Source organism: Micrasema longulum, unplaced genomic scaffold (assembly GCF_059751315.1).
Source record: "Micrasema longulum isolate JH-2025_06_02 unplaced genomic scaffold, ASM5975131v1 h1tg000127l, whole genome shotgun sequence".
Classification (NCBI taxonomy): domain Eukaryota; kingdom Metazoa; phylum Arthropoda; class Insecta; order Trichoptera; family Brachycentridae; genus Micrasema; species Micrasema longulum.
The window spans coordinates 2,927,511-2,954,234 of NW_028277333.1; the positions used below are offsets into that span (position 1 = coordinate 2,927,511).

At 32.5% G+C, this 26,724-nt stretch overlaps 1 protein-coding gene across 1 annotated transcript in view; it reads left to right on the forward strand.

Moving 5' to 3' along the window:
• Positions 1 to 8,559: 8,559 nt before the first annotated feature.
• Positions 8,560 to 26,724, forward strand: part of LOC148284384 (uncharacterized) — a 156,719-nt gene continuing 138,554 nt past the window's right edge. The window contains exons 1-2 of the mRNA XM_088240901.1: positions 8,560 to 8,989; positions 24,396 to 25,260. Of these exons, the coding sequence (XP_088097027.1) occupies positions 24,908 to 25,260 (353 nt within the window). The 5' untranslated portion in view covers positions 8,560 to 8,989; positions 24,396 to 24,907. The remainder of the gene's footprint in view (positions 8,990 to 24,395; positions 25,261 to 26,724) is intronic.

Below are 26,724 nucleotides of genomic sequence, written 5' to 3' on the forward strand. Positions count from 1 at the left end.
AAACAAAAATATTTTAAAAATACATAACGAATTTATTTAGACTAATTAATAAAATTCATAAACAGTTAATACATTTTACATATTTGGCTTGATCTACTCATCGATCCGTGAGCAACCCACCTCCAATATCCATTTCTTAATAGAAATTTTGTATTTTGAGAACTTACTTATTGTCCTTATGGATAATGGAAGTAGATTGTACACTTTAACCGAGTATTAGGTCAATCCTCTTTGACCGAAGGTTGTATTTTTTTATTTATTTTTTTGCAGCATCAGGGTGGAGTATCTAGTAACTATTGTATTTGTAGCGGAAGGTAATGTTTACGTGCGTATAGTAACAAAGCTTTTGCATAAATTTGTTTTATAGAATTTACATTGAGATTTTTAAATATACTGAGGGAGCTATTTCTGATTGGGACTCTTAGGATAATTTTTATTAAAGCTTTTTGTCCAATTATTATTTGCTTGATCAGTGTGTCATTTGCACATCAAATTATCACATCAAATTATCCCATATTCCAAAAGTGATTGAGTAATTGCGTAATATATTTTTATAAGTTCTTTTAGGCTAATTATATTTCTTATAGTTTTAAAAAAGTAAATATGCTTTTTCAATTTATTTTTAATATGATTAATTTGATGAGTTCATCTTAAATTCCCGTCTATATAAATTCCCAAATATTTAATTGAATCTACTCTGTCCAACGATTTACAAATACATTCAATATTCGGAATTTGGTGATTATAATTACAGCTGTGAATAGTTAAGGAAAGATTTGGATTACATATAGTTTTATTATTAATTTTAAATGTAATGTATTTTGTTTTCGAGTGATTTAGTGTTAGATGAATTGAGTCTAACCATTTTTTTTACTAAGTTTAAGTCATTTTTAGCCTTTTTAAATACAATATCCCATGAGCTTCCTTCAGATAGTATCACAGTATCATCAGCAAAGCTAATTATAAAGCCATTTATAGATAAGTTACAAAGATCATTTATATAGATAAGAAACAAAATTGGTCCAAGTATGCTTCCATGAGGGACGCCATATGAAGTTTCGGTTTCGTGGCTAGATTTATTATTAATCTTTACTATTTGCTTTCTGCTTTTCATGCAACTTTGGAACAGTTCCAATTCCTTATTAAGGATATATTCCTAAGTTTTTCAAAAAGTGTGTCGTGTTTAATAGTATCGAAGGCCTTGCATAAATCGAGGAAAATATCTATACATTTTTCTTCTTTGTCAAGATTATCATTTATGTAGCTCGTTATTTTGGCTATTGCATCTGATGTTCCTGTGTTTTCTCTGAAGCCAAATTGTTTAGGAGATAGTATAATTTTTTTTTCAAGATAGGTAATTAATTGTTTTTTTATAATCTTTTCTACTATTTTAGATAGGGTGTTTAATATGGTTATTGGTCTATAATTTATTATTTCTATCTTATTACCCGCTTTGAATATTGGTACGATTGATTCTATGTTTAAATTATCTAGAAATTTACCTTCTTTAATACATTTGTTTATTAAAAAGCAGAGGGGATGTAGTATGTCAACTTGAATAGATTGTATGATTTTGCTAGTTATTTCATCAGGACCGGATGAGCATGTAGATTTTAAGGAGTTTAATATTGATTCTAACTCTTTGATGTTTGTGGGGTTGAATTTTAACGTGTTTGGTGATAGAGTTATATTTGAGTCATACTGAGAATTCAATGGAGTTTTAATTTTTTTCGCCAGGTTTAGACCAACATTTGAAAAATAATTGTTAATGTAATTTAGAAATTCTTCAGAATTGTCATTAATGTTAATTGTTTTACAGGGTGTGGAAATTTCTTTTATTTGAAAGGAGTTCTTATTTTGAGAATAAGTCATTTCTCTTATTAATTGCCAGAACCGTTTAGGATCATTATTAGCGTCTTCAATTTATTTTTGAAAGTATTTTTCTCTAGACTGTTTAATAATTTTAGAACATAAGTTTCTGTAACGTTTATAAAGTTTGATTTGATTCAAGTCATATTTATTTTTCAATTGTTGATGTAATTTTTTCTTTGCCTAATGCTTTTAAGTATACCTTTTAATTGGTTCAGCCAAATGAATCTCACCCACATGATAAAGATTTCAGCTCTTTTACTTCACAAAAGTCAACAGGTGGAAGTATTGTGGAAATGTGGATATTCAAACATAGGCAGAATGGTGAATGGTGAGCGGATCAATCAGCAGAACAAACCGAGAAGAAGCGGAACACAATTTGAGACGTCACACGCGGAGTAATTTCAGAAATACAAATATTTGAAAATCATAGCGCTGATAATACGGTATATAAAAAATATTTTTTCTTAGTTCAAAAGTCTATTAACTAATTAAAAATATTTTAAAAACCACTGAATTTCCTTATAAGGGGCTGGAGTGCAACCCTCAGGGAGGCGCACTTTACCGACCCACACAGACTCAGAATTCAAGTCTTGCCAGGGGCTCTTATGCCGCTTATGACCTTAGCTACGACGCGCGACGCCACCTGGAAATATAAACATAGGTATGTAATTGTGTATAATAGCACATTAGTAAGTTCTAAATAGTTTTCCGAAAATCCCTTTTCGGGATTTCCAAATGTTTTTTTAATAGAAAAATAGGGTAGGGCAGGGTCAGTCAAGTATTGGTGCCAGTTGGGAAATTAAAATATCTCACAAACTACGCATCTTACAATACTTCAAATGAAAGGAAGAGGAGGAAAGAGGAAGAAGAATACATCGCGCTAGTTGCCGTACAGTGATCGCTTGGGGTGCATCGACGCGACGCTTTGTTTATTTTGTGCCTTAAAAGAAAAAATGCGTTGGTCTTTTTTTTTCTTCTGGACTCGTGCAAAAAAAACCATCTACAATCACATAAGTGTAGATAATTAAAAACAACATTGTAGGTACTTTTGATTACCAATAGCCGTTTGATCCCAAGTCTTACTGTTTTTTTCATAACCTAACTTTCTTTTTCAATTATATTTCTTTTACAAAAAGTGACATTTTTATCTTGAGTTTCATTTTAGGATGTATACTTCAAGGGGTGCGCTTACGTGTCAACTTCCAAGCAACAGCAAAATCTGTAATGGACGAACACAAAAGTTTGAATGCCGCCAAACGTTGCCAAAGAAATCAACATTAATTGCAATAGTGACAATGATGACTGACGATTAACTTTGCATTTGTATTTTTGATCTCATAATAAGTAACTAACCTTAAATTCTTATAGTATATACGTTAAAAGTAATAATAAAATACAATGTCAGGTATAAATAGTGTAATAAAATCCAAAGATAAAAAATAATTATATTTGTTTGATCTGATTTTATTTTGTTGAGGAAATAATGATTTTGTGTATCAGAAAAATTAGTACTCGAACATAAAATTTATATTTGATTATTAACTCTAGTATTATTGAAAATTGATGAAATATTTAAATCACTACTGAGCCCATTATTTCCATTGCTCAGCTTGCCCTTCCCATGGGGCAAGGTGAGCAACTAAGAAGTATGTCACATTCATGATAATATTTTTTAAACCAGAGATAAAATAGTTTTATTTTCTAAAGAAGTTTGGAGCAAGGTACTTATCTAGCATTGTCTAGCCTGTTACTAGCTTCAAACAATAAAGCCATGTCATCAGCAAACAAATTAGTTTTTCCGCCGTTACTTAGATCACATAAGGAGTTAAAATATGCCTATATGAGGAAATAAGCTGGTCACAAAACACTTCCCTGCAGAACTTCAAAATAAATGTATTCGTGTAGATATATCTAACTGCACGTTGCATTTCTATAGAAAAATTCTTCATTGGGTTGATTATTTGGGATAGTTGCTAAATGTATGAAAATGTGTGGTTTAAGCTATGTATATGTATCGCATGTAATGTTTGTGTTTGTGTATGTTTCATATGTAGATGTGCGTGTGCATGTGTGTATATTTATGCGTTCATATATAAATGCATGGATGGCTCGTAGTGCGCATTCGGTATTTTTATTTACTACCAATAACAACCTCCATAAAAAACGCAAATGTTAATTGTTAAATTATTATTTTCTCACTTAAGTTTTTTATTTGTATTTAATTTTGTTACATTTAATGTTTACATCTTCTACATAATTCGTAAATACTTAATAGGTCTTTTTATGTTTAGCGATCTATGTTTTTAATCATTATTACATACGACTGTATTTTAAATAAATAAAAATATACTAATAAAAAAACCGTATAAAAAGCATTAGTTAGACCTAAAAATACTGCAATGAGAACTTTACAATAATCAGAACTTTGTGTAATTAAAAAAATAGAAAGACATTAATAATAACGGAAATATTTAAAGTTATTTGAATCAGGTTGTAGTCCCCTGGCTAGTGTTGCGGACTCACTGATCAGATGTTTGAGGTTCGAGTCCCATTCTACACCAACATGATTTACATGTTTTAATAGTGAGTTATTTACAGCTCGTAAATGATTCCAAAATTTAAATATTCGGGTAAATCATGAGAACGCAAATATTTGTATTTTTTAAAAATAAAATTACAGCTTTTATTCTAGTGAAAATACAGATGAATTCAGTTACTTTAAAAATAAAATAAAAATAGCGACTAACCGTCAAATAACTCAACCTTATTCAGCACGTTATCGATTTCAATCTTATAGAATGAGGAACTTCAGCCCTACGGGAAATTGGATACAAAAAATGTTTTCTTACGCGGGGTAAAAATTAGAGCATTAAATTGTACAGCAAAGTTTCTTGAAAATGTACAGAAAAAATAATAAAAAATATTTTGATAAAAACGCACTACTTTAAATGACGTCACTGGTTCATGTGAATCAACCTATGATCTGAGAGCTATGGAAGATTTCCGGTCTGCTTGTCGCTTCTGGACCAATAGGAAGAACTGAATGAGAATAAGCGGAAATGAACCTCTGACGTCACACGCGGAGTTATTTCAGAAATACAAAACTTTAAAAAATCGTAGCCCCGATAATACTATATGTAAAAATTAAAAAACAAAAAAATTGACTTAGTTTAACAGTCTATTAACAAATAAAAAATTTGAAAAAAACCACTGAACTTCCTCATTGCTATGGTTATTTTGAAACTCAAAGATTGATATTTTTACTATAATATGTTGAATCGACGTACTGAAAAAAACTATTTTATAACGCACATCACTATTTTGAGTAAAAAAAAAGTTTTTTCTTGTTCAAAAACAGTAGCTTTTAGTTCTATTAAATTGCGCATATCACTTTTCAAGTGGAAATACGTTTTTAATCATTCGAACAGTATAGATTTGAATAGAAAGACACAATATTTCTGCGATTCAATCTTAGGTAATGTTTTGTACCATTTGTTTCACCACTTAAAACTAGCATAACAATATATTAACAATTTATAGAATGCAGTAATTTAAAAATCTGAAGAAGTGTTGGTAGCTAAAAGTATATGTTTTTTTGATGTGGTGCTGAATCTATCTTTCATGTTTTTTTTTCCATAAAATATGAGATCGATATGAGTAATAAAGTAGAAAGAGCACAGACAACGTTACGAGTATTATTTTTTTAATGTTTTTATTGGGATTTGCCAAGTACATTGGCGTAGATAAAAAAATATTTTAAATTCGTAATTTTACACAATTTTATTGTAAAAATAGTTTCTCGGGCAGCGGAACGAATGAACTTCAATATATTGACACATGTAATAAGATGTATGGATATATTTTCTTTTCCACGTGGTGGAGTGGTTTTAGATTTGATATGTGTAAGATAGCAGCTAGCAGAGTTGGCTTGATGAATGATCAATTCATATTAAACCCTTTAAGATACTTTTTAATATAAATAATGAATTGTAATCTAAACGGTAATAAAACTAACATTGACATCATGTAAACGCTGATCAAGTTTCGCGGAAATTGTCGCACCTACCTTATTTGTACTAATGAAGAGCGAATTAGGGTAAGATGAACCGTGCTTAGGAGGATGGTCTCATGTATTAAAAACGAATATTTCAGAAGGCGTTTTTACTAATTTCCCTTTGGAAATGCAGAGTGCAGAGATACGAGGTTGGAAAGCATTGATCAAAGTGCAGAATATTGATTTTATAGGAATTATAATTACATATATTTATATATGTGTATGTGTGTATGTATATGTGTTCATTTATATGTATCTGCATAAATATATGTATTTTTCTCCAAGGCACATACCGGGGGCGTGCGGTGAGGTTTTCGATTAGGGAAGCAGTGACTCGGTACTAGGTACATATGTAAAATATGTACCTTTTATAAACACAGTAACTCGAATTTAGTGCTTTGAAATAAACTAAATAGCAATTTTGTGCCATAATTTCAGCATAAAAGAGTTTATATACCATAATTCAATACTATAGTATTATAATACCATCCTGCTAACCGATTAAAGTGCTAAAATTGTTAAAAAACAGTCACAATACTTGAAAAAGAAACATGGGTTAGTTTGTTAGAAATGTTTCCACTGGGAATATATAGATCAGAATTTGCGCAAGCGCGAACTTGTGAATTCAGTACTGAAGGTACACCTTATAGGAATTAACAGACTTAAGCAGTTCCTTATTCCAGAATTAGAGAAAACGTAATGGATTTTACTTCAGTTCGCATATTACCACGCAGGCGAAAGGTTGTGTGTGGGTTTATCGCAATTTAAAAAAGTTATCAATGAATTAACATCGAACCCATCTCATATTGCTTCGATTGACAATAAACTAATTAAAAAATATTTTTTGTCGCTACTAAAGAGATAAGTTTACTTATAGCTGATTTTATTATATAAAAAAAACATTGTACTCATTGTATAGAATTAAAACTTTTAGGGAAGCATTGGTTCTTTTCAATCTATGGACGGACCGCGCATGGCACACAAATAAACACATCCTTCTCACTCGTACACACGCAATCACATGGATGTGAACTTAATCACACATCTGCAATTCACACACTGTGACCGAAAATTAATAATAATACTTAGTGAATACATTTGATTACTTTTAATTTTAGTACTAGTAGATCATATTCTAAATTTTGTTTATAAGAAAGCTGTATGATTCCCTTGTTGGCTCACAAAGAAGCATAAAAATATTTTCAGGCGTTGCCTAGTAGGTGAAATAATTCAGTCAGATGAATCCCACCCGCATCAATAAAGGTTTCTGCTCTTTCACTTTACAAAAATCAACACTTTTTTTTCAATCGTGGGTAGAATGGTGAATGTTACACAATGCGTAAAATGGCCAAATGAACAAGCCAATGACAGATCATAAACCTAGTGCCTAGATTACCTTCTCTGAAATGTTCTCCATCTCTGTTGTAATGTGTTGAAAAAAGGACAATGCTATCAAAAGAAAGCCGGAAGACCGGAGTGGAGCCGCGCAGGCTCGCGGGAAAAGCAGACTAGGGCCCGTATTACAAAGAAAATTCGTTTCGTAATTTCGTTCGTACCTCGCATATTCATCTCACTATAAAGTAATTTTTATTTTAATAACTGTAATAATCAGCTAAAAAAAATATTCAATAAATTCCTTACGTCTGTAATCATCCTGGATCCCATTATGTTTGTCCAATATATTTATTATAGAGATTGTGATAAAACAATTTACTCAATATAATTATACTGTAATAAGAACTATTAGTAACAGCTGGAGGCGCGATGCATAGGCCTGGGTGAAGATCTATGCGACATCCTATCGATGATAGGTAATAAAGAACTCACACGAGAGGTAGTATCATACAAGATAAATATAGCGCAGGAAATTGGTAAAATAAACTAAAGTAGGGAACAAAATGCCGAACACTCCTCTAGTGGAACGGAAGGCCTGTTGACTTCTGCCAACAGGCCGGCTTCTCCTGAAGAGCTTTAAGTGGTTTCCTCTCCACATGAGCAAATGCTGAGAAGTTCCCGATTGGTCTACATAAGTATATCCCTCCTGATCCTAACAGTTTAGATAAATTTAAAGAAATTTAATTGCAGAAAAATCCACCTTTTTGAAATATAAACCTTGTATATTATAAGCAAGGTAAATAATAAAGCAACTCCCATATAAAAAAAATAAATAAATAAAAAGAACAATTAGTAATTAAAAACATATTTAATTGTTAATTTAGACCTTGAATAATTTTGCTATGACCGCTACATTGCGTTATACATTACATAATATAAGAGTGCCATTATGCATTCCGTATGCGGTTATAATGACTTTTCTTTTAGGCACAGTACATTATATTCCAAATTCTATTGAATGTCATACTTAACTCAAAACACGGTTTTTTTTTCTTGTGGCACCCTCGACGAGGGGTGTGGTATGTTCAAAATGGGCTTAGTCCGTAAATTTATTAAAATGAAAATAAAATAAAATTCTACTCGAACGAACTTACTAAACGAAACTGTGCGGGATGGAATAAGGGCTCGGGACAGCCGCGGCGTGCAGGCCGGCCAGACGGGGAGCCTCGCCTGCTCTTCACCTCGCGCACGCGCCCTGCCCCCGCTGCGGGCGACGGGCCGCCACACGCCGACACTGCGCCAAAGCCGAGCGCGCCGCCTCCCGAGATGCACGTCCGCGGCGGCCACAGACAGACAGCCGCGCGCCGCTTTATTATTGATCACTCTCCGCCGCCGATAGCCGCGGCTCGCCGCCTGTAATTGCGCAAATATCCGAATCAAACTGTCAAATCTTGTGACGTCATAAGTGCGCGTGCACTGCCTTTGCCAGGGCGCGAATCGATTATTTCGAATGTAATATTTGTTTACATGCGCGAATGTCAAGCGGATTAGTTGATCGCGAACCGGAGTCGTATCGGCGATAGATCTCCGGACTTTCCGCAAATAAATTACGCGCCGTCGGTTGTGTTCGGGAAAAATAAATGGAAAACTTTCGGGCTTCCGCTTTGAAATTCGGCTGTCGAGCCGCCCGCCGGCCGGCTGCCCTATGCCCCATGTGCTGTATATTAGGTAAGCGCCGTCTTGTACGTTTCAAATAAGATTTTTCTAATGGATCTGTATTTATATCGACTACTTTTATACTTGAAATGTTCATTATTAATAAAACGATTTTCTGCGATGTTGCGAATAATGAATGTATTTTCGATTATGTGTACGCGTAATCTCGCTGGAAACTAAACATACTTGATATGTATTGCTTTTCCAGACTCTAGACACGATATGATTTGTACGTTTTGCGAGTAAGGAGTCGCCCGAAGAAATTATCTGCTCTGATTTTGTCAGCTTCAGACAGACGCTATGCTACGTAGGTACCTGTGTATGTATCTGGCGAGAATCGAACCCAGAACCCTTTCACCTTAGCGCCTGCGCTCGACTATTGTGTTTTGAGTTCGGCATGCAAATGAAATTTGGTAGAAATACAATCTCCTCGTGATGCTGTATCGAGCATATCATACTCGTATATGTATGAGATTTCTTATATTTAATTAGTTCAAATATTAATGCTGACAGTTACAAAGAAGACATCATTCCAATTTTTTTACACATTTAAAACACATTTGAAAATTATTTCCTGTACGTTTTTATGCCTTTATAAATGTGCTGTATTTTTTCAACTATTTGCGACTTGACTATTTTTACATAAATGTTTTACAAGTCCTTTGGTACCATTTTTGTGCTATGTATTTTTTTTCGTAGTTTTAATACATAATTTATTCTACAACTATATATTTCCTGGTTCTCATTAATTGCAAAAAATATATACATGTATGGAGTTTCATTGGCAAAATCAATGAAATTATTTATTTTAACCAACTGGTTTAATTGTAAAATTCCCCCTTTCCGATATGAAATAGTCTAAAAAAATTACATTCTAAAAAAAAAATGAAGAATATTTTTCTTCAAAATTGTGTTTTATATAAATTATCAGACACCAACCTCCATCTTGGAGAAACGCGTCAGCTTTACAAGAGATTATAGAAATTCGAAACGTAATTAAAATTTCAGATTTAAAAACCTTTCGAATGTAATATACCATACAATAAATTTACATATCACTATCATAATTCGTCTTTCTGCACCCAATGGTACATTGGGCACTGCATTTGTAAACCAAATGCAGATTATTTCGATCATCTGTAAGTGAAGATAAGGTGATCCTCCAATAAAATACTACCGTTTAAACATTCATTTTTTTTGCACCACAACAGGCCAGGAGGACCAATTACAGTGGTGAATTACAGCACAGAACACCCAGAGTTGAGAAAAATTACATTTTTATTTTCTTTGTGGTCTCCCGGAACCTCCCCGTGCGTGAGTCAAGCGTCTTGATCACTACACTACGGAGGCCGTCCACGTTCAACCTGCCAGGAATCGAACCTAGGATCTCAAGAATGGCAGACAAAAGCTCCAACCACTGCACACCAAGGAGGAGTTATAGAGTCAAAAACATTCGTTCATAGAACTGTGTTCATTCCAATACGAATCGGGTTGTGGTGCCGTGGCTAGTGTTGCGGACTCACGGATCAGAGGTCCGAGGGTCGAACCCCACTCTACCCCAACTTGATTTCCATTTTCTAATAGTGAGCTATTTTACAACTCGTTGAAAATGGCCACCAAAATTGAAATATTCGGGTAAATTATAAGAACGCTAATATTTATTTTTATTATAAAAAGAGATAATTATAAACGTACTAGGAGTATGGAGTACTGCAGTAAAAAAAACATCTATTACAAATAATCACCGATAGACTACGATTGGAGTAACAATGCAAGAACCCTTATTGACTATCGGGTGCAGATAATGGAATATGATGATAGTGATCTAAAATTCATCAGGCGATTACCAGATTTGCGCAATGATTATAAAAATGTATGAACACACATTTGTTTTCCCACTAGGTCGCGAAATTATACAATTAATCCAGCTCATCTCACATGGCACGGTTACTAGCGTATTTCCTGCCACACGAGGATACAAGACATTAAGACGTGCAATCTTCTTGTCTTTCATAATGAGAGCATTGTACAGGGATGCGTGCAGAACACACTAGAATATTATTTTCAGATGGGAGGATAGTCATATTATCAAAATGCCAATTGAAGGCCTATCTTTTGTGCATAGCAGCTGTATCATTTACCTTTTTTTATTTTGCATATCACTCAGAATATACAAGTCTAATTCTGTAAAAAAATGTTTTTCTGATAAATACAATTTCAAAGATATATTTTTTAACATTATTCAAGGGTTGATTTAAATATTAGATGAAATGGCACTCACGAACGACTCATGCCTATGTACCTACTACCTACTTGCTTTGATTCGTTATAAAATAAGTGCTCGTGAAGAAAAATGCGGTAATTCAACTAGAAAATTTATTTCACAAATAACCGAACTTATAATTTTTATTAAAGTACCTAAGTACGATTTTTTATGAGGTTTAATAATTAGAAAATGAGATAGCAACGAAAATTAAAAAAAAAAAATTAAAGTTAAAACATTTTTGAGCCTCCTTTGGAGCATATTTCTTTGAATGTGGAAGCATACGCATTTACAGGGCACATGACTTATTGGCTGGTTTAAGTGACCAATTTACGTACACTGTGCAACATCCACCATTGTGCCTGAACAAATCATAAAGCCTGTAAATGCAAAGACTCCGATATTCCCATTTCAAAAATATCCCTCTCTATTGCAATAAATTTCAGTCTCGATAACTCCCCGGGGAGTAGTATCCAGCCTTGTCTACAAACTTGAAATATCAACACATTTTGTTTGTATATTTGTATAAATCAATTTCATTAAGAGCACATCTTCATGAGTAATTCTCCAATAACCTGTAGTACCCTCGAAACTGATCGACGATATCGCTTAAAATGGTTTACCATCATTCCATGTCCGATCCCTAGTTGGAGCATATGGTATCCACAAAGAGCCTCCATGCTTCTCTATCAGATGCCAACTCCTTTGCGTCCTCCCAAGTCAGGTTGTCTTCCCAAAGTTCTGACATAAACTGCCGACGAACAGTCAGCAGTGGAAGTCCAGGACGCCGAGAACCTGATGCCTTGTAAAGTAGGCAAGCGTGGTTAAGGCTCTCAGGAGGCATCCGCAGTTGGCCTGGCCAACCGTATCGCCTCCGCTTGACGACAGTTGTCACCGGAGTTTACTGCGTCCCTTCTCTTATTACTTCATTCCTCACAAAGTCAAACCACCGCACACCCAAGATTCTCCTGAGACACCTATTCTCACAACTCGGAACTTTGCTGTTTTGGGCCCTAGTGAGGTGTTACAATTTAAGTAAATATCCGATTTTAAGACAGCGTTCGTATTTTTAAATGTGGCGCCTGCTCTCTTAACCGCTGCTATTTTCTGAAGCATGTACTCCCAGGTATTTGAAACTCTCGACCCTTTTGATGATTTGGTTTAACAAAGTCAGGGGATTTTAAGCATCAAGGCACGAAGTATTACACAGTACGTGGGTTTTTTGCAATATTTATATTTAAACTGAAATAGTTTATACAAATTTATAAACAAAAAAGTGTAAAATGTCATGGCAAAAGGTGGAGAAGTTCTCAAAAGCTTAGAACATTATCTTTAAATTTGTATTAAATTAACTATAATATTTCAAAAAAAGATTCTGTCTAAAAACATTTCAATTTTATACAATAAGAAAAATAGGTTTAAGTTGAATCACAATCTTATTTTTATATCAATAACTAATATCCTCACAATGCCGTGATAAAATAAGGTCATGTGGGGTAAGAGTGTCATACTTTTTTGTAAATTCAAATTAAACGCTCTTTGTGTACAGTATTTGTTTTTTTTATAGTTTTACCATAGGATGAAAGCGTATTTATTATTATTTTAAAAAGTGAAGCTACGTTTTGCACTGAAACATACAAAATAATTAAAAAATCTGCTCGACTGTTCCTCTTAGTGTCAGCAGATTATCTCCTAATATAGTAATAACATAGATATTATCTTCTTTAATACATATAACTAGAGAAACCCTCAATGAAAAGAGCGTTCAAATGAGCAAGCAAAGGGGCATTCATTCTCATTCGGGGTAAAAAGGCCAAACCAAAGCACTGTCAAAAATTATTTATTAAAAAAAAAAAATGAACGCAATAGTCACATCTTTGTTTCGATTCTGGAACAACGACACATTTCTCCGACTGAGTAAATAGGCCCTTAATTCTATAGATTAAAAAAAATAGATTTTGTTCCTCTTGCCCCACCTGACCTTAGGTATATTAAAACGTTAAAAAATAAAGTATCTAAAAAAATCACGAGGCATATTCCTTTTTTTTATAATTCTTTTTTGTAATACTTGTTACCTCGGACGATCTTGATTTCGATAAAAAATCTTCCTAGACATCTTTTACTGTACATTTTAATACATATTATATTTTGCAAAAATGAATGTACAAGGTAATTACAATACGTGCCATAGTAATTTAATTTATGTTGAAAAAAAGACACCCGCGTCAACGCGTCGTCGGGGATGTAATACAGAAAATTAACAAGTTTTTCCGGAAAATAATATATTTTCTGAGAATTCTCCCTGTACCATGTGTGTTTGAACATTTTCTCAAAGAAATATGGCAGTAAAAAACACTGAGCAACAACATATTTAACACCCTCTCATTACTTCCTTTGAAAATCCCCAACACCTACCCATCCCTATTAACCCCCACTCTCTGTACGCAGGTATAAAACCAATTATTCCTGGGTCCCGATTTTAGTCTTCGTTAAAACCTACCAGAGAAAGGTTCTGCTTTTCGTAAATAATTAGTGATAACTTTTTTTATCAATTTCAAATGTAATTTTATTTTAAAAATAATTCTTAAAGCAAATTATTGTACAAAATTTAATATTTTTCTTGATCACTTTGGAAAAATGTCCTTTTTTAAATATTCTACGTAAACTTTTTTTTAAAAATATAATTATTTTTTATTTTATTTATTTAACGCACAAAATATACAATTTTATCATAACACAATGATAATTTTTATGTCCCGACTTGTTAGAAAATTCCGTGTTAAGTCGGGACTCTTCTATATTTAAATCAAAAACATTTATAAACATATTAAACAATATAAAAAATAATCAAAACAATATACAAAATTATAATAAAAAATTATACATGTCAATAAATTGAATGCGGAAAAGTTATTTAATACTACATGGCAGTATGTAATCAATAATTAATTAATGATACACTCGATATTATATATTTACATATACAAATAACGATTTGGTAAGCAATTTAAAAACAGCGTATTATGGCGTTGCTCGTCTGTGAGTGTATTTGGTTAATTTTTTCCAGTTGAAAATTTTTAATTTTGTTTTCTTGAATTTTTTGGTGAAGTTTTTTTTCGTGTTATTTACTTTAAGAAATAAAGTTTATTTTTTAATCGCATTAGTGTGTGTGAGCAATCCAATAATTATGTAATTAAAAAAAGGGGAAAAAACCATCTGCGAATAAAATCTAAGCTTTTAAACATTTTTCCTTACATGCTATCTGTGCGAATTATGGAGAAATTAAAATGTATGCTATTTTCGTTGCCTTAAGCATTGGATTAATGAAGCTTTTTTTATATTTTCAACACTGCATTAATTGGACTTACTGAATTTTAGATAAATTTTATTTTCACCAAACGCAATTTTTTTTTCAAAAGAATTAACTATAAAAAAATGAATTCATGGAAACATATTTATTTTTTAAAAACTTTATTAATCAATATTCATTAAAATTATAAAGATAAATGTGTAAATCTGATTTTTAATAATTCAATTATTAAATCAACCTTTAATTTTTTATTGAATATACAAAAATAGGATAATCTAGATTATTTTACCTATGTTACCAATTAAACTAATACGTGCAAATTAATGAAAAATAATTAAACTAGTACTTTTTTTTTGTTAATATGATTTACATCAAACGGTAACTTTATTCTTTATATTGTAGATGCGCGTACATAAGTTTTTTTTACATGTTTTTTGTGTATATGTAACAAAACTTTCAGATATATGTAAGTATATTTTTATTTTTTTATTAACTCTATATCCGAGCGAGATAACGGATGTAATTCTGAGTAAAAAACATAATTAAAATCCTTGACAAACGTCCAACTCGCTGGTTACAATTAGGTAAAAATCCTAATAAAGAAAATCAGATAGAGATCTGCCTAGTGATCTAGTGATTGGCGCGTTTGCCTTCAATGCTCTCGTTTCCCGCACCCCACTCAACTCAATCGATTTAGTTCTTTTTAATAGAAAGAGCATCAAAAAGAAATTTTCTGTGTCGGCAAGTGCTTTTTTCAAAAAAAGTTATCATGTTTGCATACCGTACGTCTAAAGACAGCAGATTAAAGTAGGTGCCTCTTTAAAATTATTCATTTCCTAAGTTAGCTTATATTACAATTAGAAAATAAACTAATATTTACACTTACTTTAATTACATGTCTAATTACATCATCTTAAACATAATATTTATTTTTGGATTCATTCAAACTCTTTTCATTCTTCATACATTCAGGCATCTCTTCATACATTTTTAAACCTTTATGCATGATGCAATTTTGGGATTCTGTTCTGTTTTTTATATTTTTAATGGCAACGTTATTCTATCCTAATTTGAGCAAAAAACGTTTTTGCATGTTCTTAGCTCCTATAGAATACAGTTCATATAAAATATTTTTAAAAAACTGTTAGGACACGCCAATGCTGAATTTATTCCTTTTTTTATTTAATTGCTTTCTCTTTACTTTTTTTCTAGTTTTTGTAAATTTTAGTGTACACATTTTACATGTTTTTTTTCTTCTTATTTTAAACATAAAAAAAAAATTCTCTTAAACTTAGATTTCGTAATTTTGTATTTTTTTTTCAATGCAATTATGATTAAAGATATATCTACCTGTCCTTTTTTTTTAAATCATTTCATTTCATCGTACATTTTAATTTTTATATTCCATGTAATGTTTTTTTAATTATTTTTTTTATTCCTTATAATTCCTTTTTATTTTTTTACACAATATGTTTCGTGTTCTTTGAATGAAGCCATTGTGAAATAATATGTACGTGTAAACTTTTTATGCTTTTTTTGTTGTTTTTTTTCCTCTTTTATCCACTATGTTGAAGTGTTGATATCTACACAATATGTATTTTTTGTATTACAAGTGATTTACTGAATGATATTTAACACACGTAAGGCATATCACAATATTATTTGAAGGGGTGTTTGTACACTGTAATGTTTCAATTTTTTTGTTTCCGGGGGATGAAGAATAAAGTTTTGTGTGTGAAATAGAACCGGAACCCTGGACGAGTGCTTTCGACTCAAAAGCTACTCTCGGGTAAAAATCCTGAAAAAGGGATTCGAGTGGAGATAAGCCCGCTTCGTAGTGCGGTGGTTGGTCCGTTCGCCTACCATGCTTGACGTCTTAAGTTCGATTCCTGTCAGGTGGTCATGAAATATTGATATTATATTGGTGGTTCTACACTGTGTAATGTTTTATATTCAATGTACATATATACAATCCAACAAATAAAAAAAACGCATTTTTTTTTAAAATAAAGATTTATTTAAAAATTAAAAAAATTAGCGTGCATTACAGCTAAGAAAAACAATGGTTTTTCCAATGTGCGGATCTGAAAAGAGGTCACAAGACATTTATAAAGATCCATGTAAGTGGGTGGGCTTTCAATGTAATGTTTTATAGTCCCTGGACTGGCTCCTGAAGCGTAAGACTGATCATGTTGCCTTCAGTAACAAAAATATCAGAATTATAACCAATAGTGTAGGTAAATATTGCGAGACCCGTTAGTTTGTAGTAGAACCATTGAGGAATTGATTAAAGAATGTAGCGCGAAACATAATCGTCGTGGAAAGGAAACATCTCATTCCGTCACAATTTTCGGATCATCGGTCAAGTGGGACCGGAGGCAAAATAGAGCAACGAAGCGAAATACAAATCTCTGGTGCGTTTGTTTTAATTTCAGACCGATATTTGTGTAAGTCCTAAGTTTTGTGGGCTACCGTTTCATATTTCCTTTATTTAAATTTATTGCAACTAAAACGGAAAACATTTTCTAGAACGGCATTTGAAAGTCTAGGCATTTACAGGGCTTATGATTTGTCATTGGTCAGTTTCAGTGGCCATTTTATACACTGTGTAACATTCACCATTCTGCCCATATTGGAACATCCTTATTTCCTCTTTTCTGTTAAGAGTTTAAGGTTAACAAAATTTTATCTTTTTTTATTGAGAATAATTTTACATGTTATTTTTGTATTTTACTTTGGTAGATAGAATTTGTAAAACAATAAAAACATCTCAAATGGCTTTTTTATATCGAGCATTGTTTCCATCGAATTCACAAGTAATAGGTCCCGTAAGTACCTAGAATTCCATTTCCCCATTCAAAAAAATCCTTGCCACTCCAAAATGTGAAGAAAAAAAAATATTTTTAATGATGGCGAATTTCTTTGTGTTTTTTAAATTTTATTTACACTTTTTAGGATCTTCGGATACAATTTTTCAAGGTAGTTCGTATTGAAGATTTTCAACAGTGGCTTCGACATGAAGAAACATGCATAAGAAGATTAGTGTCTTATAAAAATCATGTGGATCTTCTTCATCTTCACATCTGGCATAGTAGTTAGGGGTACTCCTCACCTACAGGTACCACTGTATTTCAATCGGTGGACCCTGTAATTCCGGAGCATTCCTTTCTACTTCAACCTTCTCAACTAAAGTACTCGCCAGCAGAACTGACCTTTTAAAAACGTATCAAACATTTTAAAAGTGTATCAAATGAAAACCTGAAAAGTGCCATATCGTATTTTTTTTTTATTGGATCAGTTAAGTAAAATTCACAAGTTGTACAAATCATTTTTCGACGCAGTCTTCATGATGTTGAATGCAGCTATTCCATTGCTTCGAAAGTGCATGGATACTGCGTTCGATAAATACTATTGGTCATGTCTGCAGCCACCTGTACACCGCGGGTTTAACATTTCTTATCATTCCTGAAATGTTTGCCTTTGTCGCTTCGTTCAGCGGTTCGAATACATTAACGTTAGTAAGGGCGAAGTCCGTTAAATAACGTGGCTGTTTGAGACTTCGAATTTGGTAACCTTAATAGTCTTAACATCTAACGGAATGTGTGAGGTCGAGCATTGTCTGTTGTAACTATACTTCTGAAGTCACAAACCCTAGTCGATTGCATGGCGAAATTGATTTCTAAGCATATTTAAATAAGAAGTATAGATTTCTGTCACTTCTCGTCCCATCGAAGGTTTCAAAAATACATCTTTTTGCATTCTAGAAGAGAATGAGCGTGACTTTTCCTGCAGGTGATTGTGAGCGGATTTTGTTGGTTTCAGCCGTGAGCTGTGACACCACACCATTTCTTGCTTGATTTTTTTGTTTTACGGTTGGTGATAGTGAACTCAGGTTCTATTACTTGTAAAAACCGTCATCCTGTTTAATTTTAAGGTTTTAGAGGTTTGAAGAGATTTGATACCTCCATTACTACTCAAAAAACGCATCACAGATCGCTGCTACAACGCGGCAAACGCTTATAATGGTTTAAAAATATTGTTTTTTTTTTTTTACATTTTTTTTTGCACCACAACAGGCCAGGAGGCCTAATTACAGTGGTGAATTACATCACAGAGCACCCAGGCTTGAGAAAAATCACATTTTTAATTTTTGCGTTCTCACCGGGAATCGAACCCGGAACCTTCCGTGCGTGAGTCAAGCGTCTTGACCACTACACCACGGAGGCCACCGTTATCGATGCTGCTGCCATGGTCTGAGTTTGTAGTACCACTCTGCCACCCGCCAGTCATCATTTTAAATTCAAGGAACTTTGCTGCCTCATATAAAACTAATGAATAAATTTTGTTTTTTTTTTAAAATAAATATTTGTGTTCTTCTGATTTACCCAAATATTTAATTTGAGAGGGCCATTTTCAACGAGTTGTAAATAACTCATCATTAGAACATAAGAATCAAGTTGGGTTAAGTGGGATTCGAACCACGGACCTTTGAGCCGTGAGTTAGAGACACTAGCCACGGGACCACAATCCGATTCATATTTAATGGCACTTTTAGGTTTTCATTTAATACACGAGAAAAACGACATCATTTGCAACAAGAAGAAACAGTCTAAAATATTATTTAAGATTTTGTATAAATTGATCAGAACAAACAGTTTTCTCCTATCAATAAGGTTAATAAGTTAAGTAAACAAAGAAATTTATTATGATTATATTTACTTTATTATGAAGATAAATTTTCTTTTAATCAATATTAACTCCCGAGTTATCTATGTTATGTCTACCTGAATCATGCTATAAAAGTTAAAACCTTTATTGATGCGGGTAGGATATTAATTACACAATAATATTACCTACAAGAAAATGCCATAATATACTTTTAAATTTTAAGCTTCTTATTTATGTAAAAATAATATGTTGAATATTTTAAGTACATCAAAAGCATACGTCAATGAAGGTTTCAGCTATTTTACATCACAAAGTCTACAGGTGGAAAAAATAATAAAAAAACTTTTTAAATATTTCAACCTAGGCAGAATAATAAATGTGGCAACTAAAACCAGCTAATAACAAAATGCCTAGACTTCCATAATATTATCTTATCAGTTAAATATGTCATCTCCGTTGAAATGTTTGTCAATCTATTTAAATGCAATTTATATATTTTTTTGTTAATTATTGTTTCTATTTATAACACTTTTTAAGGGGATTAAAAGTATTTTTTTAGACGATTGAAAAAAAGATTTTATTGGGAAATAAATGTGTTGTAATCATAATATTATGTATGTTTGGTAAGACATACATGGATATTGGCTTTGTTATATTAACTTGCCGTTCGTTCAAAAAAATACCTAATGGTTAATCGTGCTTTGTAAAAATACGTTGATACAATATTTCAACTACTTATTGAAAATGGTTTTTCTTGCATTAGAATTAATTTGGAATACTTATGTGTAAAATACTGAAAAAAATACAATTGATATTGTTATCGAAATAAAACTCACGCTCTGCAGAAATTGTCGGTTACAGATTGTAATAAAAGTTACTACATTTAAAATCAATTTTAAAAAAAAGGATTATTTTTAAGATAAGTAAAACCTTTATTGGTACAAATAGGTATGTAAAACGGGATATATTTATTTATTACAAATGTTAAACGAACGCACGAGCCGTTTGCTTATTTAGAGATGTGTTAAATAATATGTGAACTTATCTATTGTAAATTATTATTGTCTTTTTGTTTTCGTTTTGAACTTAATTTGATATTAATGAAAAAAATTTCAAAATGTTATTTTGTAAACAAATTGCATAATAAATCTTAAACTATTGCGTAACATTTGTCATAATTATGTGTGTGAATAAAACATTTATTATTAAAGTGTTAAAGACATCTTCATGGAATACTGAAAGGTTTGAGGGATACTTCTGTCTTACGGGGATGCCATGTTATTATATTCGTGGACCCTGTAAATCCGGAGCATTCCTCTCATCCTGAACTCATCGCTTGCGCCAGGACTGAAGTGCTGATTACCACGCCTCAAAACATTTTTCTCTTTGCGTCCAATAATCATGCATTTTCTCATTTTGTAAATATAATATTGTCTGTTTTTCATAAATTATTTTAGCTTGTTTGCTTGTATGATGATTTATTTGAGTTCGATAATATAGCGTAGCCGTGATGTAGAAAAACCAAATTGCTGTAAGAGGGTAGCTCCATACTGGCAGAGTCCATGTTTTCGTACCATGAACCCTGTTTTTACGGAGCCACCTCCAACAGATTTTCAGCGTTTTCACCAAGTTGTTGAACTAATACAAGAGCACGCATCATAACCAGATTATTTACACAATGTTTGCCGTCAAAACTAAAAAAAGGAACATGGGTTTACGCAAAATATAAATTTCCTTGCAACACAGCCCAAATTACGAAATCGACACATTAATGTCCCAGTCGTGTCGAATCGTAATCTCGAAACAGGATATGAGTAGATGTGGTAAAAAAAAGTAACTGCTGTTTTAAAACAGTTACTCTTTCTAAACACCTAAAACAGTTTCACAAAAATAAATTAAATGGTTAAAAAAAAAAACATTAAGCGCAGAAGCAAATTTTAAAAAAACATTTCGCTTTGCGCGAAAAATGCAACGCTCCACCGCGCTCCGTACCGCGCTTCACCCCAACTTCAAATCTTTATCCATAATACCTACCCACTCTTATTGTAATCTTCCAACAAAGAAGTTAGTTGGAAATGTTAAATTAATAATCAAGTACATATAATACGCCTATAATCGGCTTGAAAACATAATTTTAGGTATAAAAGAAATGACATATTGTGAATTTAAAGGTCTCTATTTAAATTACTTTCTTAATATTATTAATGTTATTCCATAAAATAAGGTTTCTATAAAATAATAAAAAATAATAAAAAACGTTTCCTTAATTAACAAAAATTGAGCAACAGAAAAAACTTTCATATATTTTTGTATTATTCATAACATAATGTTTAATGCAACAAGGGAAGGAATGGGAAGCAAAAAAAAGAATTTTTTAAGGGGGGGAGTCGCAAACTGCACTCGACTGTTATATTCTAACGTCTTTACGAAACAGCTTTATTTTTGAAAGGGTAACTGTTATTGTTGCTTTTATAAAAAAATTAAAATGCTCATCTCTACTTTAGTGTTTCTCAGTATCTCTGTCGAGATTTTAATATTTACTGATAAAGATCAGATCTTGTTTCCCGGTGGTTGAATTTCTTTATCGTAGTTTTAATTTTCAATGCATTTTTCTTTCGTTTTTTCCCCCAGGGGATCGCGACCCACAGGTTGAAAAACATTTCTCTTTATTGTTATTTATAAAACGGTTTAAAAAAACAGTTGAATTTGTAAAACGGTAACAGTTACTGCTACTTTCATCAAATTATCGAGTCGCCCATCTCTAGTAAAAATGACATTTTTATGTATTTTAACGAACTTAAACGTTGGCAAATAAGTCAAATTAAAGACAAGACAATGCTCAGTGAACAGAAACATTATGATAATCGTTAGCTGCAAAACGATGGAAGATCACCTATAAAAAGTATCGAAGTTAATTTTCCCCCTTGAAAAATACACCAACGCCTTTAACGACAAGAGTAATTTTAAGAGTAGCTTGTCTTTTTTTGTATTAACTAATGTGATTCCCATAAAACTGCACATGTTTAAAAATGACATTCTTCCGCAATTTTGTATAGCTAATACTTACTGTTTACCTAACTAATGTTATAATATATTTGTTTTTATTACCTACCCTTAACCAACAGAAGTTTGAGAAATGCTCCTAATGGACAAGGTTCATGTTGCTTAGTCATGTACCCTGTTCAGAAGGAGCATTTCTTTTTCTGCCTTTCATCACATCACTTTACCTGCGCTTCAGTTCTTTCTCATCAAACTAATTAATAATACACGTGTGTTAACAAAACTTGCAATATAATGTGTGTTAATAACTTACCGCTGAATTTCGTAATTAACAAATTATTATATGTAGTTGAAATGTACTCATGTTTTTAAGGTACCTATTATATTTAACCATGGCGTAGGTTTGAGCGCGTTCGGCAACCGTTGATGATGGCATGATTTCTTGGACTGGCCCCAGAAGTAAAAGACTGATCATCTTTCCTTACTACAGATGATGTTATAGATCAGAAGAATACAGAGCGTATTTCACCCTAGAAAGAATCAGCTTTTTGGAAAGTGATTGTTCTTAAAGTGGATGCCTTTTTGCTGGTATTGAAAGTGTGTTTATATTAGATGCTTTTGGTTTGGACCATATAATTTTGAATGTATCATTTGGGTTCGGCGTTGAATCAAGAATGGCGGCGACTTTGTCTGCTTGATAATCAGTTCGAGGGATACTCCCGAAGAACATGGATCATGTTTATAGTCATGAACCCTGTTCCACGGAGCATTTCTTAAACTGTCTTTCATCATGTGATCTGCTTTGCTGCATAATAAACAACTCATGTTTGCCTGCGCCTGCGTCTCCTACTTCACCCGGCGAACCAGCAACATAACTAACAATTTATTGGTGTTAATTATAACTGGGATTATTTATCGATGACTCAATGTCGCTAATTTGATGTCCTTGTCAATAATATGTTAATCTCCTGAATTTAAAGATGAATTTACCTACATTTGCTTAACTAAATTAATTATTTGTTAACTTTGGTTAAAAAATATATGTATCAAAGTTGAGATAAACTTTTATTTGATTAAATTTTAACAGCAACAATAATTTTTACTGAATTTTTTTTCAAAAGTTTGGTTATAAATTATCGTCTACCCTCATACGTATTTATTCATTTAACTATTTGTATATTCATATTTTAGCACAATACTCATCAATTGGTGAAGTAAATATTTTTTCAACCTTATTTGGATTTTGTCAAAATTACAACATACTTGCCTCTTTGGGAGTTATTTATATGAAATAATTACAACAGAGATGAAGAAAATTTTATAGCAGGGATTATAGAATGGAATAAAGAATGTAAAGTGGTCACTTAAACCTGATAATGACAGGTCATAAGCATATAGTCCCTCGTATTAAACGTTCTTCATCCCTGTTTTAATAAATTAATAATTATTTTTTGATTTTTTGTTTTAGTGTAATACATTATATTATGCGTTTTGAAGATACCAAAATGTTGATTAAATTGCAAATAGAGTTTGGTTTTCTTTATAAATAACTTTTTTTTAGAAATTCAAAATTTCTTATTATTTTTATAATGTGTTATTTTATCAATAATATTTATAGTTATTTTTTTAATTTTAAACCCTAATATACTGGTATAGTATATTGAGGTTGAAAATGAAAACTTTGGGGTTAAATTAATTATGTTATTTTTAACGATTTAGTAATTTATTATACAAAATAAATACATATATGTGAGATAAAAAAATAGAAAATATAAATATGTACTACAAATAATTAATATTCAATATTTGTGAAATGTTAATCTAATATAACTTTTTTGATTTGTTAAAATTTGTTACCATTACGGCGTTTTACTGCAAAAGTATTTATACCGGTATTATTAAACATTGTTAGCTCTTTGTGTATAATTTTTTGCTGTTTTTAACATGAAACCATAAAAACTGAATAGTGACTTTATCTTTCTAAGAAATTGTATTGTTCTTGGTGTATTATAACACTCCATTAAAATATTACTATACGTTATCAGCGAAATGTTTTTCAGAATTATTATGTTTTACGTAGTGATATTTTATTGTTTCTTTGATGAAATAGTAACTCGTTTGACTCGTTCGATTTTTATAATTGCACAGAAATCTAATGACATTATTTCGCCTTGCAGATGCAGTAACGTGTACGAAAAATGTATAAAATCAAGTGAGAAGTGGTCATTGAAGACAAGATAAAGTGCTTTCGAAAAATATCCTTTGTAAATCGAAGCCGATGCGACTCGATAAATTACGAATTTTAGTGACGAACACGAAACCTTTACAGCTATTACTATACATGTGATGTGAACCAGTGATCTTTGTTATACTAAACCTTTCCGTGTAAATAAATATACCCACGAACCTCGAAACGTCCGCATGCCTTTTTCATCTGAACCACCCCTCAGATGTTGTGTTTAAGAATTCAGAGTATATTGTAAATCTTTTATTAACCTCGTTGACCTCATTGAATTAAAAACCTTGACCTTTTCACTAACAATGACGATGTAAGTATCGTTTGAAAAAAAACATTAAGAGCAACGTTGGGTTTTCTTTGTATATTTCTTTAAAGTATTATACATTAGGGGATAAGAACTAGGGATACTAAACAAAATAATGAGACGATTAAGCATGGTATGTGAATTGAATGTCAACATCGTACTACGCAGTGGGGAACGTTCATTTCTCGTTGCGAACATTTAAACCGAGTGTCTGGGTTGATATTTACGAAGCTTGTATTTTGAAATCAAAAATGCTGTCGTATATGCTACCCGTGGAAGAAAAACATCCTTCGGAGAAGGGAAGATTGCAGTTGGAGTTGGCAGAGGGGCCCGTGAGGCCTCCGCCGGGAGCCATGAAGAGCTCCATCATCTCCAAGGAGAGCAGCGTCAGCTCCTTTGCTGGGAGTGACGTCACTAGCTCGTCTATCACGCCCACCGGCCAAGAAAAGCCCAAGCTCAAACTCCTCACCAACGGAAATAAGCACACAACACTCAAAAGGTAGGACATTTTCTCTAATCTTCAATGCTTGCGATGTTCTATTCATTTACAGAAGAAATCCAACTATCCGAACTCCGACTATCCGAATCGCTGATTATCCGAATCGCTTTCGGAATTTCAGAAAAAACTTAAGACGGAAACATACTACGATTCGCAAAAGAATGATTCTGTCTATGCGCGCTTTTGCCCTCCCCTCCGCGAATTGTCCTCCCTTCCTCCAATATTCGTTTTGATTAGACAGTGTGTCGTTGACCCGCTACTGTGACAGTACTTGGACGGCACTTGTAACTACGCTTAACATGTAAAAGTGTTGCCTTAAATAAATTAAAAGCTCTTTTTTTAAAAAAATAGTTTTTCTCCCATTTTCAATAAACGAGTATATACAATTCATTAAAATAGACCATTTTTTGGTAAAAATCCTAGTATTCGAATTTTCGGTTATCCCAATGGGGTACGGTCACAATTGATTCGGATAGTTGGAGTTCTTCTGTACTTATTTTATTTCACATTAACAATATCACTATCGTTACAAAACACGAAATGTTCGAGCTTTATCACCGAATCTTTAGTATGTGTTTAATCGGAATAAAATACATGTACAAAACAAATATACAAACACCCCACAATTATTCATAATTAAATACACATAAAATCCATGCGCGATCCGCCCATAAATTGAATAAAACATGTATGCTTTCCTAAATCTGACCACGTAATCGGTAAGTACCAAGTTTATCTAATAAATCAGCCATAAGTTAAGTTTTATTTACAATTACTAACCTGTAACTGTAATCGACAAGTTATTTTTAATTGTTTTCGTTGGTAATCGTAATGAACAGCAACGGGTTCGACTATCATAAGTTAAAATTTTCTAAAAAATGGCGACACACCTATCGTAAGGCAGATAAATACGAACGCAGTGCTGTGGACGCAGAGTGAAAATCGCTTAGCGCAATTCTAAAACAGGAAACTGGTGAAATCACTAAATTTGATCCCACTGAGGCTTTGTATTTACGGGTAGACTCAAATTTAAAGTCCGCGCATGCGTTAAACACTATTCTTACGAAGGTCATTCACAAAATAAGGGTACAACATTTATGAATTTCATGATAATTCACAAATATATTAAGATCGAGACATTTCTGTAGTCGCCGCACCAGTTGTATGCCAGTGTCATGGAAATCCGCCGCCAGCTGTTTCAGGTGCTTCTTCACTGCTTCTTCGACCACCCGATCGTCGAAAAAACTTTTCCCACCTAAAAAATCTTTAATTTTGATGAAAAGTTCACAGTCCGAAGGCGCCAAGTCGCGTGAATAGGGAGGGTGAGTGACAATATTCCATCCAGACTATGTCAACAGTTCCTTTGTAACTTGCGCGGTTTGGGGTCTAGTGTTGTCATGCAGGAGGTTTACTCCCTGGGTCAACATTCCCCTTCTGCGGCTCTATATGGGTCTTTTGAGTTTT